Below are 19,844 nucleotides of genomic sequence, written 5' to 3' on the forward strand. Positions count from 1 at the left end.
TCAGTGCAGACTCGGTTTTTGCTTCCTCCAGAGGAATGTCAGGGATGTGGGAGGTAGTTTTGCCTAGAGCAAATGTCACTTCTTCCAAGCAGGCAGCTCGAAGGACATGGGGAGTCAGTGGATATTTCTTCTCACTTGGGAAGTGAATCTTCTCTCCCTTTTCTTAGCAAGAAGATCCAGTGCCCCTTGGTTCTACCTCGGTGAGATGAAATGAGAACCATGTGGGTGATTTAATAAGTGAAATAAGGTTTTACCAGTTCTCCACCTTCCTTTGATCCTCCGCTTTGACCACAGCTAATTATAGGCCAGATAAGCTTTTCCTTGGAAGAGTAAACTGGCACGTTTTCAAAGGGAGTGTTATTATCAAAGGAGTAAAAAATGACCTGAAGCTGGCAGGGATGTTTTGAAATCTCCAGCTCCCGTTCATCAAGGTGGCCCCTGATGATTTCAGATCCACCGTGAATCCAGAAGGAGACTAGGACAGTAAAATGACTTCTTGACCTGGTGCCCCAAAATCCCCCGCTATTCTTTAAAACTATAGTCATGCACAAGCCCACAGTGCAATCATGAGGCCAATGGGTCTGATTCTCTCCTAGAGACAAATTTGAACCTCCAAATTTCTCATCTTTGAGGACAATTTTTCCTGAAAACTACATCATATTCATGCTAAGATGACAATCTTACAAGTTCAATTAGTTAGTGTCTGTTTATTAGATTAGATAGTGTCTGTTTCAAATTAAAACCAAATAGATGAAAGCTTCTCTTAGCTTGTCCCGTGCATGTTCTGTGATACTGTTTTTGAAAAGATATGAATCAAGACATTGTGATAAGGCAGATAATAGCCTCCATTCAATTAATTAAGGCATGGGTGGGAACACATTTTGGTAACTGCTCAGCAATCAAAATAATCTTGGTGCTATTGCCTTAACATTAACAGTTTATCTTAAAAATAAAAAGAAAATATTCTTTTCCTCATGTCAAAACTTAATAATAAGCTCTTCAAAGAAAAAAAATGCTACAAGAATTTTTTGAAACTCTGAAACCAGATGGGTGTCAAAATGTTGTTGTAATAAATACCAATTATTGCATTCATATGCACTTAATGATTTAAAACATAAACCATGCAGTTCCAAAACGGGGCTTAGACTAGACAAAGTTGGGGTTTCTTTTTTCCCAAGCATGGGGTGGGGTAGGGGGAAGGCTGAACTTCCATGGAGAGAAGTGCATTCCCCCACTTTTAAATGAAGCTCACTCTAGTATCTGAAAAGAAGACATAGACCCACAGTCTCCCGCTAGGAAATGCCTGATTCGATATCTTTTCATGATCCCGGCTCTCCTCTGCCACCTTTCATTTTAAGGACGTGTTCTCATGTCACCTGCTCCTTCGTGTCAGATACATCTCGGTACTGACCTCGAACTGGTCTGTTCTGACAGCATCCGCCCTGTTGGTGCAGGCTGTAGGCTCTGGCTCCCTCTCGGCATGTTGGGAGCTCGCCCCTCCCCACCCTGCAGTAGCTGTGGATGCATCTCTGCTATATTTCTCTCTGAGGCATTAATTCAATGCAGCTGGCATCTGTCACAATAGAAACACCCACTCTCGTCTGTTTCTATAGACGATGTCAGAAGAAGTGGTAATGCATGGTGTGTTGGACATTTTATAAATTACTGTGTTAGCATTAGTGGTATGCGAGGAAGGGGGTAGGGAGTTGGCCACCCCTCAAGAGTTCCAAATGGGGTGATTACAAAAGAGAAAGCCAGCCCAAGAAGGGCCAGAGGGGAAGAGGTAGAATGTTTCCCAGGCACAGGCCTTCCACGGATGTCCCAGGAAAAAGTCTCTTGGATGTCATCGTACAAAAAAGGAATCAAGTCCCACTTCCTCGAATCTGTAGAGGACTGGGAACAATGGGGAGAGAGCTCAGGTTTGGAGCCCTGAAGTATCAGAGATCCACTGTCTACTCACTTCATCTGCCCCAACTCCCCTCATCCTAGAGCTGCCGATGTAACAGGCTGCTCCAGGAAAATTGTAAGGCCACTGGACAGGACTTTGGGATTCAAGGTACCCAAGTGTCCCTGTCTCTATCTGAGTCTCCTGAGGTTTTTTGTTTTTTTCCAGCTCTTCAAGAGAGAAAGCAGGTCCTCGCTCACCACTTTGTTAGCACTGTCCTTTTGAAACCCAAGTCTTGTGCCATTTCCAAGAGGTCTCCACTCTGGAGGAGAACTGGGGAAATGCATGAAGCCCTGGATCCTAATAACTGCATGTTATCATGTAGTTCTTACCCATGGAGACTTACATCTCCCCCTGGTTCATAGCCTTCGTCTGAATCATCACATATGCTAATGTGGTTATTAAAAGAAGGCTGATTTTTACCATACGCTATCCTCCTACTTATAAGGAGACAACAACCTCTTCAGTCATCTTGATGGTCTGAAGCAATTGGCTGAGTAAAGTGAACTGGGTCCTGTATGGTAAAACTCAAGTTCTGCCAGTGGAGACTGCCCCCCCCCTTCCGCCGCCAACACACGTTGTTTCGTATGTGGAAGCCACTGTTTGCCTTAAGCCTTCCAGCCCCAAGTTGTCTCTATGTTAATTTCTCTCAAGCGCAAGGCAACTGGGTGACTTTTGATTTCTAATTTTTTTTTATCCTACCAGTAACGGATCGGGTACATCAGAAGATTTGTTCTGGAAACTTGATGCCCTTCAGACTTTCATCCGTGACCTACACTGGCCTGAGGAAGAGTTTGGAAAGCACTTAGAGCAGCGGCTAAAACTAATGGCAAGCGACATGATTGAGTCCTGCGTCAAGAGGTAGGAATGATTGGCTGGAAAGACCCAGCCCTCTCTTCCCAGCATGCAGCTCTGAAAGACCAGTGAGCCCATCTCGGTGATTTGTAAAGTTTTGGAGAAGGTAATCCCTAATCCCACTAATCCGAGTCAGCTCCAGTAAGGGCAGCCACAATGTAACCCCAGCACTAAAGAGGCAGGAGTTGCCGTAAATTCAAACCCAGCCTGGGCTACATGGCAAGACCCTGTCATAAAATACCAACCACCATTTTTAAAAAGTCAACTGGACTTTTTAAATGTGGGCTTAGCTGCCCACATTGAATGTCTACTAACCTGCTCTGTATCCAGAAATAAAGTTATTTAGCTGCCAGTTTGTCCGTCCCATTGCTGGTTCTGTGAGTCAAGAGGACTCCCATCCACCCTTGTTCATCTCTATACCCCACCACCTAGCATGTCTGCCACAAAATAGCTACACAGTAAACATTTATAAGTAAGAAGGCAGGGAGAATGGACAGTGAGAAAAGAATATGGACAGGAAGAGGGAAATCGTACAGCTCTAGATCCAGTGTATATGGAATCTAGGTCACTGAATTTCCAAAAGAAGCTAAGCCTTGGTAGCATCATCGTTCACTATGTGCACGTGAGCCGAGTACTGGGCATGTGCACCAGGGGTTAATTTTCTTACCCTCATTCTAACCAGGAATTTTCATGAAGTCATGAGACACCACACATGTGCTTTAACCCCCACAGATTTTTCCCTTTTTGCCACTGGGGCTTAGAGTAAAAAAAATGAATCCCTCTGCTTGCAGGCCTGAAGCTGATTGGTCTGAGGTGGAAACCAGAAGAGAATAAATAAAAGTCTTTATCCATTCAGCAAAATCCTCTGATCAGATATCATAGAGTAGGTCGAGTGCTGAGTCCTTGACATACAATGGAGAAGGAAAGGCACCTGTCAAACCAGTAGAATCCACATCTGTATTTGACATCATCACCACCCTGGCTATCCCTAAACACACATCCAAGTTTCTTTTCTGGTTGGAAAGTATACCATTAGTTTTCCTCTTTCTAAAAAGAAAAGAAAAAAAATTAAAAATTGAAAGGAAAGAAAGGAGGGAGGGAGGGAGGGAGGGAGGGAGGGAGGGAGGAGGGGGAGGGAGGGAGAAACTAACCCATAAGCAATCTTGGCTTCTCCGGGTCTCCAGATGTTATATACTTAAGTTGATGAATAAGTTGTGCGTGGTGGGGGCTGGGCTTGCCTAAGAGTGCTCTGAATCCAGCCTTTGATACCCTGAAAGAAGAAAAGAGAAATAATATATCAAACCGGAAACCTCTCAGGGCAAGAGAGCAGTATTGTTGTAGGTGGGTAATCGGCAACTCCGTGAACCCAGGAAAGAACCCTGAGCTTCGAAGCCACCGGGCAGATGCTTGCCCTTCTGCAAATCTAAAGTCTGAGCGATCCAGACAGTGGACTTCGTCCTTTTCTGCCCAGCTGTAGAAACAAAGACAGGTCTGATTTTCAACTGTATGGTCAAAAAGTTTCTAGTTTTTCATTCTATAATCCCTAATAGTCTATATATAATTTTAGCCGAAGCAATGGTTGTCTGAAGCCAATCTGCTGGAGAGGGGGTAAAATGAGAGAGAGGTACTTAGGAGAAATAAAGAGAATATCTGAGGATGGTATTTGGGGTCCATTCCTCCCACACCACGGTGTTGTTTTGTTCAGGCATCCATAGGAGGTAAGCTACTAGGACACAGGGGATGGACCTTCATCCCTGGACACTCCCTCTGCCCCCAAGCCACAGAAATCTACCTGGAACACAGTAGTGAAGTCGCCTTTCAATGTCAGGACTCGTGTCACTGCATGTGTATGGGCAGCTCTAACACCCAGAGTTTCCTGATGTTACTTTCTGTCAGGCTCTAAACCTAAACACAGATGCTGCCAGAAACATCCCCCAGCTCCAGCTTTTAAGGTATAGAATGTATGTGGGAAGAACCTAAAACCGTTCTTTCTTTGAGGCAGAATAAATAACCTTTGTCCAAAAGCCACATGGTAAGGACAGCGGACTGTGGCTTTAGGCACGCAGCACGTACAGGACACTCACCAGACCGTGATGGTGCCTCTGGTCTCTATCGGGTTTAGGTGCAAAACCTAAGTGCTCTGCCCTCAAGGAGTCAATTGGGTTAAGTGACGTCTCTATTCCTGGCTTTGCAGACCCCCAGAGCTCTCATAGTCATATTCATTTCCCACATCTGCCTTCCTCTTTTCACAGCCCTGCACTCCACAGGCTAGGAACAGTTCTCCTGTGAAGAGAAATGTGCAAAGGGAAGACGCTTGCTTCATTGGAAAGGAGCAATTTAGCATTTCCATTTCTCAGATTGGGCCGGAACTAGCGCATAAGCCTCGGAAGATCAGCACAGGGCCCAGTCCAACTCAGTACCCATCAGGCCTCCTTTTCACAGAGCTACAGAACGATGTATTTTCAGCAGAGCTTAAAATGATCATCATGATTAGAAAGCTACTTCAGTGCACTGAGTCTTTAGAAGCCAAGATACATTTATCTTTAACATGATCATATAATCTATAGGGGTGTTTTTTCCCCCTTAGGAACTGGGCTTCCAACCTTAGAAATTATACTTGGCTTCCCTACATGCACCCAGGGTGTGCTAGCGAGCTGGCATTCTTTCCTGAGCTTAACTAGCTGTGTGGTCCTCCTATGCACCAATAGAAAACAGCTCCCAATTTCTCCCAAAGCCATGCCATCCTCATGACTGCATGAGCTCTGGAAGGTGGCTGTGGCCAATGCAGACTTTAATGAAGCCACTTATTGACCAGGTGCTTTCCCAAAGGATATGTGAGGATGTCACCCACTTCTCTGAAACCTTTTAAAACAGAGCTGCCCCCCCACACACACACACTTCTGGAATAGCAATGCCAAGGACTGGATCTCATACCTGTACTGTAAACTACCTACATTGTGATGGCTTCTCCTGTGAGAGCCTAATAGGTCTCCGGTATCATAATTTGACCTATGTCAACATTATGTTACCAAAAAAAAATGACTGCATGGAGTTTCTGTAATATAGTTTTATGCCAAGGAAATTGCTATTACTATTTAGTTGTGTAAAAAATTAGAATGTCTACTTACAAAAAATTAGTAACAATGGTAACAAGAACAAAACAAAGCCAAAAGCTCCCGAAAGACATGACTTCTCATCCCCTTCCCAAAGGCAGCCATTTTCATAGATTGATACATTTTCTTCTAACGGTTCTTTAGCAAGCACAATCTATTTTTTTAAGTCTTTCAACCAATGTAATAAAAATTTTTGGACTTTAAAAAAAGATTTGTTTCAGTCTCTTTTCAAAAGTAAAAGAAACAACAATAAGGGTCATTTAAGCTTTTTTCTCCAACACTGGGGCTCTGAGGATGAGAAACTGCCTGCTAGTGTTTTGTTTTTAAGTGAAGTGCTTCGAGGTAGGCACTTGCCAATGTGAGAGAGGCTGCATATGTTGTAATGCTATAATCAGGTTTTTTTTAATTCATTTATTCTTCTACAATTAGGGCTCTCCATACCATGTAATCTATAGATAGCACACAGAGCTACAGGTGTTCTGTGGACTGCTAAGGAAGAATGCAGCCTGGAGGACCGCCCACATGAAGAAGCCCTCTCTAGATGGGAAAGTCATTGAAAAAGAACGTGTGTGGAGTCATTGTGGGTTGAAACTGACTACGGCCTTCAAGTTTCTTTGTCACTAATCTCTACCTTTTCTCCTCCACCTCCTGCCATCTGAACGCTGAATTGGTCTTTCCCTGCTTTGTTTTAATAGAACCAGGATTGCATTTGAAGTTAAGCTGCAAAAAACCAGTCGATCAACAGATTTTCGAGTCCCACAGTCAATATGCACCATGTTTAATGTTATGGTTGATGCCAAAGCTCAATCAACAAAACTTTGCAGCATGGAAATGGGCCAGGAGGTAAAAAAAAAAAAAAAAAAAAAAAAAAAAAACAACTTCACCCTTCCCCCCTTCCCCCTTCTCCCTTCTCCCCTCTTCTCTCTCCATTGATCATGTAGAAGAAACCCTCACAAATTCCTTCTTTCTACCCAAGTCTGCTAGTTTTAGAAATACACTCTTAACATTTGCAGATGAAGCCATGGATAAGTGTTCAGTATCTGTCAAGTCAATTTCTGAGGCATGTGCTGATATACGTGCCAGTCACTTGGAAGAGGTTCTTGGCTAGAATTCAAGTGGTCGTGAGGTTTCTTTAAGCTGAAGAATGTTTGGTGACCTTATTTATTTAGGCCATTCTCTGTACCAGATGTGGGGGTGTCCGAATGCTAGTCTCTTCCAGTGGGTAGTATATCTTAGCCCTTGAACATCTGGATAGCAGGAGAACTCACTCCAAGCCACTCCCAAGCTATGCCAGTAGGTTCTGCAGGTCCAAAGCAATTTTCAAGCTTTCAGTTTTCCCTAGGATGAACTAATTGTGAATCTTCCCTGACCAGAAGTTTTATTCCTTTGCAGAGTTTCTGATTCTAAAGTCAGATTTAAAATGTGAAGGAGAAGGAAGCAGCGACTTGGACTTGATTAAAGACGATCATGATCATTTTTCTCCGATGGCCTTAAGCCAGCTAGATATTCATATACCAATTTAGAATTAATTCAGTAACATTTCTGGCAACTCTATACTGTTGCCAATTGGCATAAATTGCTCCTAAATCAGATCTTTCAATACCAGCCTTACATGCTCGGAATTTTTACTAAATTATATTTGCTCCTTGCTCGTTATTTATTTTCCCCTTTGGCACCTTCCATTTTATATGTGGGTTGGTGATGTTCTCTACTGGCAAGATCTCCTCCAACCTTGTCTCTCCCACAAGCGAGCTTCCTTAGCCACCCCTGCTAGCTTCTGCTGATTTCCGTTGAGCCTCCCCCATGGAGTTAAAGTTCTAGACACCAAAGTCAATACAGAGCCCTGGGTTCTTATCCCCAAGCCACTTGTGCAAAAGAGTCAGCCCAGTGCTTGACGAATTCATTGTGCATTAACCTTCCAGAACTCTCTGGGGATTCAACTTGCCTGGGCTGTGTTCAAAGAATGTAAACTTCTGGAGGACAGTTCTTGAGGAATAACATCCAAGATGTCCTCTGGCATCCCCACACATGCATGCACCAGCACACGGATACAAATGTGAGCACGTATGTACCACGCATATACACACGTGCACCTGCCAATACATACAAATGCACATGTGTACAAAAAAAAACCCCACTTGCACACAGAAATTTAGGCTTCTGTGGCCATCTCTGATGAGGATGGCCACACTGGTGGCTACTCTAGAAGATACACTTGGGAAGCAGTGATCCGAGGCTCCTCGTTGTCTGAAAATGAGAGAAAGGTTGGAACAATAGGAAGGGAGACCTGGGTTGCCAGTCACCTGGATAAGCCTTTTGAGTTGTGCTGCAAACTGGACTTGGATAATCCTGGCAGTCTTTTCGAGCCTCAGTTTCCCCATCTGTAAAATGATATCACCAATGTAGTTTTATTTGGCCTATTTTCGCTGCAGAGTCAGTTTTTCATACTTTATCCAGAATCCTAGCACATAAACACATAAAAATAGAGTTGATCTGGGGGGGGCACCTTTCCTCTCTACCCTAGCGTCTCTGCACACCACCACTTGCCCACGCTTCCCTGGAAGATTCTGAAATCCCTGGTTTTCACAGAGCCCACTCTGCAAAACTTACTGTGAGATCTCTAAATCATCAAATCTCTCTAAGTCATTAAAGATCCCTTTTGAGTTTATGCTTTCTGGAATGCATCACTCTGGATTCTCTCCCCCCTTAAAGCTCCACTGCTTGTGTTGTTGTTGCTGCTGTTGTTGTTGTTGCTGCTGCTGCTGCTTCTTAAATCATGGAGTTGCAAATCACATTCATATAGGATTTACCCTTCAGAAGTACACATTCCCAGGGCTGTATTCCCATAGCAGCTATCACAGTCAATTTTATGCCATGTTCATGGTCTTAAACAGAAACCAACCATACATCAAGAGCCAGTGTTCTGCCTGTATTCTCCCAGTTCTAGGCTATCTTCAACCTATATTCTGTAAATGTGCCTGTTTCTGTTTTTGGCTTTTTAAATAAATAAAACCAAGCAATTGGTGGGCTGTAGGTGCCTGACTTCTTTCACTTAGCATAATGTTTTCAAGATCCATGCATGTTGTAGCATGTACTGTTCTTTCTATTTGTGGCTGAATAATATTCCAGGATATATACCTTTGCCCAATTGTCAGCTGGGATTTTTGGATTCTATATATGTGTATATATTCTAGGCATATATGTACATGATTTTCCTCTCTTCCATTCTGTTTCAATGTTTTAAATATATACATCTTCTGTGTGATATCATATCCCTCAGAGCAAGAACAAAAAGAAAGCAAAGGGAATTTTTTTCTTTTAAGGTTGGGGTCCAATTTGTAAATTTCCTCTCAGAGCTTTTGAGTATATATCATGTCTGAGATTCACAAGAATGACCCCCTTCCTCAGTAGAAGAGAGTGGCTATCAGAGGACTGACCTCTCTGCAGCCATAGGAGATCCTAGATCTCCTCTCCAGGTTGCCTTGCTACTGCCTTGTTAAGGTGCCACATCCCTGAACAGGTAGTTAAACAACAATGTCACTCTGAGCTCAGTGCTAGGGTTCTGAGGATAATTTTGAGACTGGGGAGAGGGTGGAGTTGATGAAACTCCATTAAGAATCTGGTCAAAGCTATGGATCCACTTCCAAGGAAATACTTATAAACAGTATTCCCATGCAATTGCAGAAGACCTACAGTGTTTCTTAGTCCAAACCATAGATCCTTGTTAAGGACAAGTGATACAATATAATAAGCTCACCCTTGTCAAAATGACTCTGACTCTCATGGTCACCATGAATTATTTCTTGGCTAAACTAAAATTATCTTGGCCGAACTTTGGAGTCTGGTTTTCTAAAAGAGCAAATTGTCCAGGAATTAAATCACTATATCCTATGACCCTTTGTCTTATCGCTCAAACTGTGTGCTCTTGAACGAGCCAGTTACCATTGTTTGTTGAGTAACACACAAGATCCAGCATGCAATACATAACCATTTAAAACTATTCAGGCTTTTGACAGTGGAGACCCAGTTCCCTGACTTCTGGGTGTAAGATTAGAGTTGTAACACTTTGCCGCTAGACACTGGAATGTATTTATTCTGGGCATAGAGTTTTAAAGTAAAGAAGTCTGCATATTTTTTCTAACTCAGCACTTGTTAAGTGAAAATAATAACTAGAGTTTGTACATATTTTCCCCAGAAATAATACACATATACCCAAGATTAAAGACCCATCTAACACTGTATTCTAATCCTTTGTTCTTCACCTAGGGATATTTGTTCCCATACAGTAAGGCCTATCAGGATTCCTTCTAAATATAAGGAGTCTGCGGCACTTGAGTAACCAGCTTGTGGGACGTGAAGCCTCCTAGTGTAGCTGAGAACGGTCAGGCGGGAATCAGTTGTAATTTTATTGCATCTCTATAGCCTGGCATGTTAGCTGTGACCTGAAATGGTCCGTATTATACAAGATGATGAGATTTATCTTTCAAGTGAAATGGACTAGTTAATGGGGACTTGAGTAGAGATGCCTGGAGATGTTCTAGAACTGAGATAAGAGGACTTGGAAACCATTGGACTTCCATTCTCATGGGCTATTTGGTTTAGAAGATCAACCATTAAGCCCGTATTACAGATCGTCTCCCTCAACCTGTTTTGGACTAGGCACTAGTGAGTGAATACAATCTCCAGTTTTACAATCACTTCCTGAGTTTAATCACTGGGATGAAGTCTCGTCTAAAGGCAGCTGTTGAGACATTTGTTCACCATACTTTTCCAGCTTAAATATTTATTTTTTCATTAAAATTTGTGAAGTACCAATAAAGAGGAAATTGTGTATTAAATAGTTTCTCACTTGGCCTAGTGTGTTTTCATCTCGTTTCCAAGGTCAGATGGTCTTAACAGAAAGATAACATACACACAATCTGTTCCATGACAAGGCAAAATGTGCAGCACAGGAAGTCAAGTGGGATGCTTTTCCCGTAGCAGTCCTGGATTTACAATCACGTAGCCCGTCCAATGCAAAAGCCAACTCCCCACTCTTCTTGTGCCACTGAGAACCTGTGCTCCTCTTAGTTACTGCTGTCCGGACTTCAGAGTATGGGTCAAGTGCGAGGAAGCCACCGGGAGAATTAGAAGACACAAATCTGCTAAGTTGCAAGTAAAATGAGCTAAACAGGCAATTTACACAGGGCTTCATGAGAAGAGCTAGCAGGGAAGATGGGACTCTTATGGGCATACACCCCTACTTCATGAGGCTTCCCATTTGCCGAAAACAATAAATAGCCCAGGGAGAGTACAGAGTAATGGAGGAGGCTCACTATGGTTCCAGAAAAGCAAGTTAGTGAAAGGAATCACCAGTGACAGGAAAATCCGGCAAAAGGAGTATGGATTTTGTCATTACCTGAATTTCAATGAGGAATTCTTTAATATCTAGCACTTAGCAACATGATTCACAACCTTAGTATTAAGGAATAATCGCCATGCAGTATATAGAGCTTAGATGTATTTAAAGAAATGTGTACAGCCATAGAGCCACAAGCTAATGGATTTTAATTCGAGTCCTGAGGGAAATAGTAATATGACCATATTATAATTCCTCCTCCTCCTTCTTCTTCTTCCCCCTCTTCTTCCTCCTCTTCTTCCTCTTCTTCCTCCTCCTCCTCCTTCTCTTCCTCCTCCTTCTTCTTCTTTTTGGATTCAAAATTTTACTCTAGAACCCAGGCTAGCCTCAAATTCATAACGATTCTCTTGCTTTAACCTTTTCCCACCAAATGTCAGGATTACAGACACAAGCCACCAGGCCAGTTCTACATAGTTTCTAAACTGTGTGATCATGCATATTTGTGTATTCCATCAGTACTTGGGTAGGTCTATGTCAATCCTGTATCCAGAATCTAATTCTAGTTCCACTGCAGTGGTGGGAAAGCAAGGCAGCAGAGATAACAAGCTCACATTGCCCTGCAAAAGAGAGGCAGGATAACCGTATCAAAATGCTTCATTTTAGGGGAGAGGATGGCTCAGTCCATATAATGTTGTTGTGCAACCCTAAAGACGTAAATTCAAAGCTGTGTGTGTGTGTGTGTGTGTGTGTGTGTGTGTGTGTGTGTGTGTGTGTGTGTAACTCCAGAGCTAGGGAGACAGTGACAGGAGGCTCTTCTCACCTTCTTAGCAAATCAAAACCAATGAGAGGCCTTATGGACAGCTCCTGAGAAATAATGGCACCCAGGTAGTCCTCTGGCCTCCACAACAAACATGAATGCACACACACACACAGACACACACACACACACACACACACACACACACACAAACCATGCTTTATTTGATAAGCAGGTGAAGATATTTATTATACCAGGGTGATCATAATACTTATACACAGCAAAGGGAAGCGATAGTGGGAATACATAGTAATCAACACATGAAGGTGTATTATGCCTCAACAAGCCACAGGGTCTCCACCTTATGTCCAAATAGAAGGACATGTTCCTCTAAGAAAGATTGTCCCTATTGACCCTTTAGACACAAGACCCAGGTCTGACCCTGCCTCCATATACACAGAAGAAGCCCCGTCAGTTTTTACCATGTCCATCAGTCAAGGCTGTTAAGAGAACATGTCTGTCTATTCTCATTGGTGTTCTTTGCTTGGTCAGAAACCCCTCGTGCCGTGTTTCAACTTGTGCTAACTCTCCTATAGCAAATCTTCTGGATAAGCATAATATCTTAGTTATTTTAATAAATGTGACTCAATTACAGCAATCCAAAGAAAAAATCTAGTGAAACAAGTCGGTCACGTGGCAACAGAAAGTAGGAATATGATTCTGGGTCCTATTTCAACAGCTAAAAATGAGTTTGGAACCCTGTCAATATTCCCATATTCTTTTGATTTAACATTCTTCTTTGTGACTCTAGTGCAGAATTCTGTGAATTCTTTTCTTTTTTAAATTAAGCTTTGGTTTGTGCTATGCACAAGTAAACCTCTTTGAATCTAGCAGCGGGCCAACAAGGGTTCTGATTCATTAGGACAAAACACCATGGCTTTGTTTTTCCTCCAGTCAACTGGAAGGAGGGGGAGGATGACTTGGTGATGGTGTCCTTTGCGGCTTCTTGGGGCACATGGACAATGATAATATTTGAACTGCAATCACAGTTGGCAAAACTCTTTCCACATCTAGATCCTTACTAGATCTTCAGAGTAGACCTATGAGCCTGATGTGCTCAGGGCCAGAAAGGGCCTTGGGCCCTTAATTCTTAAGGGAAATCAGTAAAGCGACAGGCCGGGAACCAGCTTGTCATTAAGTTTCCTTCTTTATTGTCATATTCCCATGAACCATTATGGATACATTGGGCATCTTCATATGTGAAGATAGAAAGAAAAACAGAATAGTGAATAGTCAAGTTGAGGTACTTAATATGTCCTCTGCTTTACATACACACACACACACACACACACACACACACACACACACGAGAGAGAGAGAGAGAGAGAGAGAGAGAGAGAGAGATTGAAATATATCTCTTCTGGTTATTTTGAGACAGAGCTAAAGGCATATTCACAAAGTCCCTCTGAGATCAGCAGTCTGTATTAGCCCTTCCCTCCCCCATCCGGGTCATAGTGCTATCACCTGTAAGAAAACTGAGCTCAGTATGTAGGCAGTATGGCCTCTGGCCTCACACTGAGATGTTATCCAGGTCTTCCAAGCCCAAGGCAATGTCTCGTCTGCTTACTCCTGCCCAGTCACCCTGCTTGCCGGCACCCAGTTTTGCAGCACGTTCCTCCCGTCTTATTTCTGTATGTCTTCACAGCCTTGTAATGCTTTATTTAATTCTCATCTTTCCGTGTGTCCTTTTGTCCTGATTTTTATTTGCACTGTTCCTTTTTCTTTTTTGTTCCTAATTAACCCTCCTCCTGAAAGTTTGCTAAAGAGTGGGTAAGTGCATTTTTCTTTCCAAATAACAATGTTTTTGTATTGTTGTTTTTGTGTTACGGAAATACAAAATAATTCAAAAGGATACTAAAATGTTCTAATAAATGTCAAGGAGCTGGCATATAATAACTTGTGTTGAAATTGCTTTTCCTTCTCCCCTGGCATTTACAGCAGATTTTTGTTTGTGTGGGGGTGTGTTTTTACATTACTATTTAAATTTAATCGATAGCACCAGTTTGAAAAAATTGGAAAAACTTAGCTTCAGTCTCAGCAGAAGGTCTAACCTGGGTCTGCTTATTGATGAACAGACTAAAAGGGAGGGGGGAAAGTGTGGCTTGTCATGATGGTTCAGAAAGAGACACTTTACCTAGTCTCTGGGTCAAGACTGTAGTTAAAACTGATGGGTTCTGAGGCATATACCAAAGAATAAAATAAAATAAAATACTTAGCAGATTTTTATAAAATCTGTGTCTTAGTCAAATTCCCTTTGGAGGGATCCAACCGTTTAAATTGCATCCCCCAACAATTCCCCAGAAATACCCTTCCCCTTCCCAGCATACTAGATGACTATTGAATCAAGCTTTGTAAAATCCAGTTCAACACACTGCTAGGCCATTAAGCCACATGTGTGCTGGGGTGAGGTGTGTGTGTGTGTGTGTGTGTGTGTGTGTGTGTGTGTGTGCGCGCGCGCACATCAAAGGCTATCTGAAGCCTTAGACAAGAAGTAATGAGCCTGCTGATTTTTTTTTAAGTGCTTCAGGTCCCTCTATCAAAGAGAAGTCAGAATCTTATAGCTGCTTCTAGGGGTGTGGAAACAAACTGGACTTGGAGGCCAGGTTTTATTTATAGATTCTGATCTAAAAACCAGGGACACAATGCCTTGCTGTCAACCCCCTGACATGCTAATATGTGTCTTCCTGTCTTCTTTAGCATCAATACCATTCAAAAATAGACGAACTAATTGAAGAAACCGTTAAGGAAATGATCACACTCTTGGTGGCAAAGGTAACCTTCAGCTTCAGGTGAAAGGGGGCATTATTAATGTTGCTTTTGTCGTGTCTGCCTTTCCATTAAAATGTAACACGTGAAAAAGTTGAGCGGGATACTCGCGTCTCCCAAGAAACAGGATTGTACATCACCCAGCCGCAGCTTGCAAGGATTTTCCGATGTTCGTGAGCTGTGTGAAGATCAATTGTTGAAGCGGCATATGTTAACTTAATAAGAATGTGTCCCCGAACGCCGCACTAGGTTACGCGGGGAATGTTTGTTTTGTTTTCAGCACTGACAAAGTTAGATTTTAAAATACATTAAAGTGAAGCGGTAATAAGGAATTCTGCCATGCCGAAAACCCCTTTCCCTCTAGTTTCACATGCAGTGAGAGTCATAATAACACAGAAAAGTCAGATAAAGCTATTTCAGTCACCCTCATGAATTATAGAATTTTAACTAAGTAATGCTGAATGGGAAGACATTTATATTTGCCAGTGCTAAACTTCTGTTTCCCCCAAATTACTGATAAAATACAAATAAAAATAGATTGGATTAAATGTAGTGCTAATATGTAATGTAAAGACTGCTTTGCGCAGTTTGGGATTTCGAAAAGTGCATTTAATATTATCGCATGCTATATGCGACGCGATAATATTTTGTCACTTTGCACTTCTGTAACACTCCGTATTTGCAATCACATAATAATGAAGAGAAAGCCGGATAAGTCAAATATTGCCGTACAACGGCAGTCAGTCTTTTCCTTCCTGCAAGTGAGAGTTAAAAGACGAGATGCAGAAACGAGCAGGGGCTGAGTCCTAGCCTCTGGATGGCTGGGACATGCTGTTCTTTCTTGTAAACAACAGTAATCTGAAATAATAATCTTTTTTTCCTTTTCGCTGTTTCACTAGTTTGTAACTATATTGGAAGGCGTACTGGCAAAGTTATCCAGATACGACGAGGGGACTTTGTTTTCTTCGTTTCTGTCATTTACGGTGAGTACAGAGCCTCATGCTCTCCCGGTTGTTCTGATTCGGTTGTGGTTCTGCTTGGGTGAGAGGTAACGTGTGGTTCTGCTTGGCGGTGACAGTGTGTGTTAATCACATTCAAGCACTAAGGTAACATGTTAATGCTGGAGAAGAGACAAGGCATTGCCTAACGGCCTGTAAGCTGTCCAGGTCTGCAGCATTTGTGAATAGCCCACATTCAACTGCCTTGGCTTTGACAGGAAATACAGTATAGGCCACCATTTTTACCAATAAATACTTTTAAGAATTTTATACGGTGATCCTCAGGTCAGCTGTAACTGCAAATACCTTTTTATGGCCTTTTTTACTCTACTGTTTTCTTAATCGAGTTGGTTGGATACAGTTCAAGTCCAGGAAGCCTCATAGAGGAAGGAATATACATCTCTGAGTGAGTCTGCTTGGTACACAGCCTCTGTCTGTGGAAACTGAAGTACGGGGGTCTCTATAGACTGGAGACCAGCCAGTGTGCCTCCTTTAGGGAAAGGAGCTCTCTCGTCCTGCCTGCCTGAGTTCGGGAGCTGTTTGCGTTTATAGCCTCCAGAGCTGCTGACATGACCTCTCCAAATTCTTTGAAGCTCCAGTCCAGTGCTAAGATTGTGTAAGGCCAAGGCCAAAGGTAAAAGGAAAAATAGGAGCCAGTAGATTTCTGTAGATAGGTGATCAGAGGAGAGAGTCTTTCTTCCTGCTTCCCTCCCAGTTCCTGCCAAGTAGATACAGTAAAGGTGTTACGGGTTCTAAACTGCTTTAACAACAATACAAGAACCGTAGTCAGTCTGGTAGCCTGTAGTAATCTCCCAAGTGAGCATCAAATGCCAGACGAGGCTCAGAACAACATTGTGGGTACAAATCCTTATCTTTGAAAACCCTACAGAACTGAGTTCAAATCCTGCCACAATACTGGCCAGCCGCATGAGCCCGAGTGAGTCTCTGGGCTGAGTTTCCTCATCTGTAAGAGTATGAGAAGTGGATGATGTCTCCCATGGTGCCATAGTATGAGGTAAAAACCTCATGGTCTGAGCTTATAATCAGACTCGGTTTAAATAACATCTTTTGCAAGTAATAAATATGCTCATGATAAGATAACACACATACGTGCATGCAACTTCTTTCTAAACCTGCCCTAAAAAGGAGTAAATGTATGAACAAATATACCAGATTTTGGCTTTTCCTCCGCCCATAGTTTCCTCTTCCTAGGAATTAAGGCAGATGTTAGCTGACAACATTTCAAGCCATTGCTAGAAAACATTTATCTTCAACACACCCAGCTCGTTTTGATGTGTAACTCTGACCTTCCCAAATATAAAGATGAACTTAAGCCAGAAGTAGGAAGTCCTTCTTATCTGGTGTTCGTTGTCAAAGGTGGGTTGACTGGGAAGGGGACAATATAAAGTCACGTCGCACCTGACTTCACTCTGCAGAACTATCTGAAATATGTCATATCTGCAAAGAAACCTACCCAGCCCACTCCTTTGACAAAGAAAGAATCCAAGACCCAGAGAGGGGGAGTCATTTGTCTGAGGTGACATAGCAATATGTAGAGTGGAGACAAGAAGCCAACTCCCCTGCCAGTTTCCCACCACGGAGTGGCCTCTGGAAAGAGTGGGATTCCGCTGGCAAATGCCTGACGCTGGAAGGCAGATGGGCTCGTGAGTGGGCAAGATTCACGGAGAAGGATCCAGGGCACATGAGTTGGAGATAGGCTAGGGCTCACTCCCTCGTTGAAATGGTGGAGATGACAAGGAAGGGGGTGGGATAAAGTGCAATATCTGCAAACTTCTCCTGGTGCCCAGAGACTCTTGCTTTGAGACTTCATTTTAGAACCAGTGTTTTCACAGCAGTGTACTAGAACCCATGACCCAAGAAGCCCCCTTTGCTGTTTATGGATTCCACCTTTGTTCCCGCCAAGACCCTCCTGAGGGTCCAAAAGAGTGGTTAGCCCAACAGCAGCCAGATGAAGAATTCAGGATCCCGGGATTTCCCTGGGAGTGTGAGGAACCTGGACCAAAGTGTCCCATGATGACTTCCCAGCTCTGCTTCTCATTGATCTTTCTCATTGATCCTACGACACTTGACAGCCTAGAGGCAAGCCCAGCTATGACACCACCATACCGTAGCCAGAGCACTCCAGCTCCGTTGCTGAGCCTGGAACTTCCCTCCTTATGATACTCCTCCCACACACTTGGCCACCTCGTGGCCACAAGCACCCACTTCTCATTTGCAGCCCGTGATCTCATTGCCTGCCAGAATCCCAGTATTAGACACGAGAACTGAACTTAGAGGTGGCGAGAATCTCTCCACACATGGATTCTGAGTTCCTGCCCAAATTGCGGAGGGCCTCTGAAAGATGCTGGCATCCCAGCGGTGTTAACTTCCCAGGAACAGAACAGAGGTGAAAGGGTGGGGACAGTGGGGGTGGGGTGGGGGTAAACAAGATAGGTGAGAACAAGTGCAGGAACCAGCTGTGTGTGTGTCCCAGGACCCGGACCGAGGTGGGCAGCCTGTGCAGAGTCTGGCAATGCTTGCCTTTAACTCTGCTCCCATTTTCTGATTCCATTCTTTGAGCATTACTGTGCACTTACCACATCCCCACCTCAGCAGGGCTGCCAAAGATGAGCCATGTGCTTGGCCCCCCAGAAAGCTGACGCGTATCGACAAATATGCCACCCTGTCCCCCCTCTTTCTCCTGCTGAGCGCCTCCTTTGCTGGGTGGGCTTGATTTTCGTGGTCCAAGCCAGACATTTTGGAAAACGTCTGCAGTGGCACAGAGCAGGCAGGAATATTTATTTCTCATCTCCATCTGCATTTGCTTCCTCTCTGGGAGAGGAGCTGGGGGAGGAGGGCGGATGAGATGTGGCTTCCTCGTGCCAGCCCAAGAGGCGCCCAAGCGCACCCTCCTTGCCTTCCTCAGGGGCCTCAGCAGCAGTAGCAGCCTGGGACTGAGGGAGGCAGGCGCCTCTCGAACTTTCCAAAGATCAGCCCAGTTGGAAGATATAGTTAGCAACCATCCACCCCTTTCCCTTGCCTGCAAGATGTGCTTTTATGGCGGGTGGCTGTTTGGAAAGGACTCTGCCTTGTGGGTAGCCTCATGCTGTTCTTTTAGGAGGCCAAAAGGCAGGGTAAACAGGTGCCCAGGTCCCTCTCCCATAACATCAAATACATCAAACACCCTTGTCCAGGCTTTGGCAAGAATGCTGCTCCTGAGTTAATTCATTTACCCAGTCAGTCACCCTGCTTCCCTTACAAAGCACTTATATGTCAGGTGTTGTGCCAGGGGCAGGGGTCACAGCAGTACTTCAAAAGATGCTCTCTGCCCTTTTGGAGCTTAGGTTTATCCAGGGAGCCAAACAATCAGAAAGGAAAAGATCGAATGATCAAGAGGAAGGAAACATTGCCTGGGACACAAACTGAAGAAAAAGGCAGAGTTGGGGGGGGGTATTATTTAAACCAGGACAATCCCTCCAGATCCTTCTAAGGAGCCATAAGCAGAAATTCCAGGAGCCAGCTATGAACAAAGAGGAAGGGAAGGAAATATTTCAGAGACAGCAGCAGCCATCAACGGCCAAGCAAGGAAGCAAGAGACATTTCTGCAGCAGGACCGTACAGGGCGGGGTAGAGAGATGTTCGAGATGAAGACTGGTTTGGAGAGGTCAAAGGGGAAACTGTGGTGTGATAAGTTGTGCTGAAGACTTTGCTTAAGAGAAGTGGGTCCCAAGCTTCAGTCAGATTCAGAAAGAAAGGCAGCCCCAAATACATAGATCCGGGTAAGGAAGCTCGGCTCTGTCCCTTGGCATAAAGCTGGGTGACCCGGAGCAGCATCCCATTCCCCACATTTTCATCGCCTTCGCTATGTCAGATAAATTCAGACATCTAAAATGAGTCCAAAGGCATACATCCTGCTCCTCACGTCCTTGCTGAGTGCCTGGCACAGAGCTAAGTGTTCTGAATGTATGTTTCTGGGACTCGGGAGCAATTCTGTTCTACCAACACTCTGTAG

At 43.7% G+C, this 19,844-nt stretch overlaps 1 protein-coding gene and 1 long non-coding RNA gene across 18 annotated transcripts in view; one reads left to right on the plus strand and one right to left on the minus strand.

Annotated features, from left to right (window-relative positions):
• The window catches only part of Cadps (calcium dependent secretion activator), a 466,682-nt gene that overhangs the window by 380,233 nt on the left and 66,605 nt on the right, over positions 1 to 19,844 (plus strand). For all 17 annotated transcript variants that reach the window (XR_015637890.1, XR_015637891.1, XR_015637892.1 and 14 more), the window contains 4 exon segments: positions 2,651 to 2,806; positions 6,609 to 6,756; positions 14,766 to 14,840; positions 15,734 to 15,817. Coding sequence is in view for 14 of the 17 variants with exons in the window: in XM_087585085.1 (XP_087441211.1) it covers positions 2,651 to 2,806; positions 6,609 to 6,756; positions 14,766 to 14,840; positions 15,734 to 15,817 (463 nt within the window). In the remaining 3 variants the exon portion in view is untranslated.
• Positions 1 to 19,844, minus strand: part of LOC148000840 (uncharacterized) — a 37,172-nt gene that overhangs the window by 16,936 nt on the left and 392 nt on the right. The window contains exon 2 of the long non-coding RNA XR_015638249.1: positions 3,952 to 4,070. This is a non-coding gene — a long non-coding RNA (uncharacterized LOC148000840). The remainder of the gene's footprint in view (positions 1 to 3,951; positions 4,071 to 19,844) is intronic.

This window comes from Rattus norvegicus, chromosome 15 (assembly GCF_021556685.1).
Source record: "Rattus norvegicus strain SHRSP/BbbUtx chromosome 15, alternate assembly SHRSP_T2T, whole genome shotgun sequence".
Classification (NCBI taxonomy): Eukaryota; Metazoa; Chordata; class Mammalia; order Rodentia; family Muridae; genus Rattus; species Rattus norvegicus.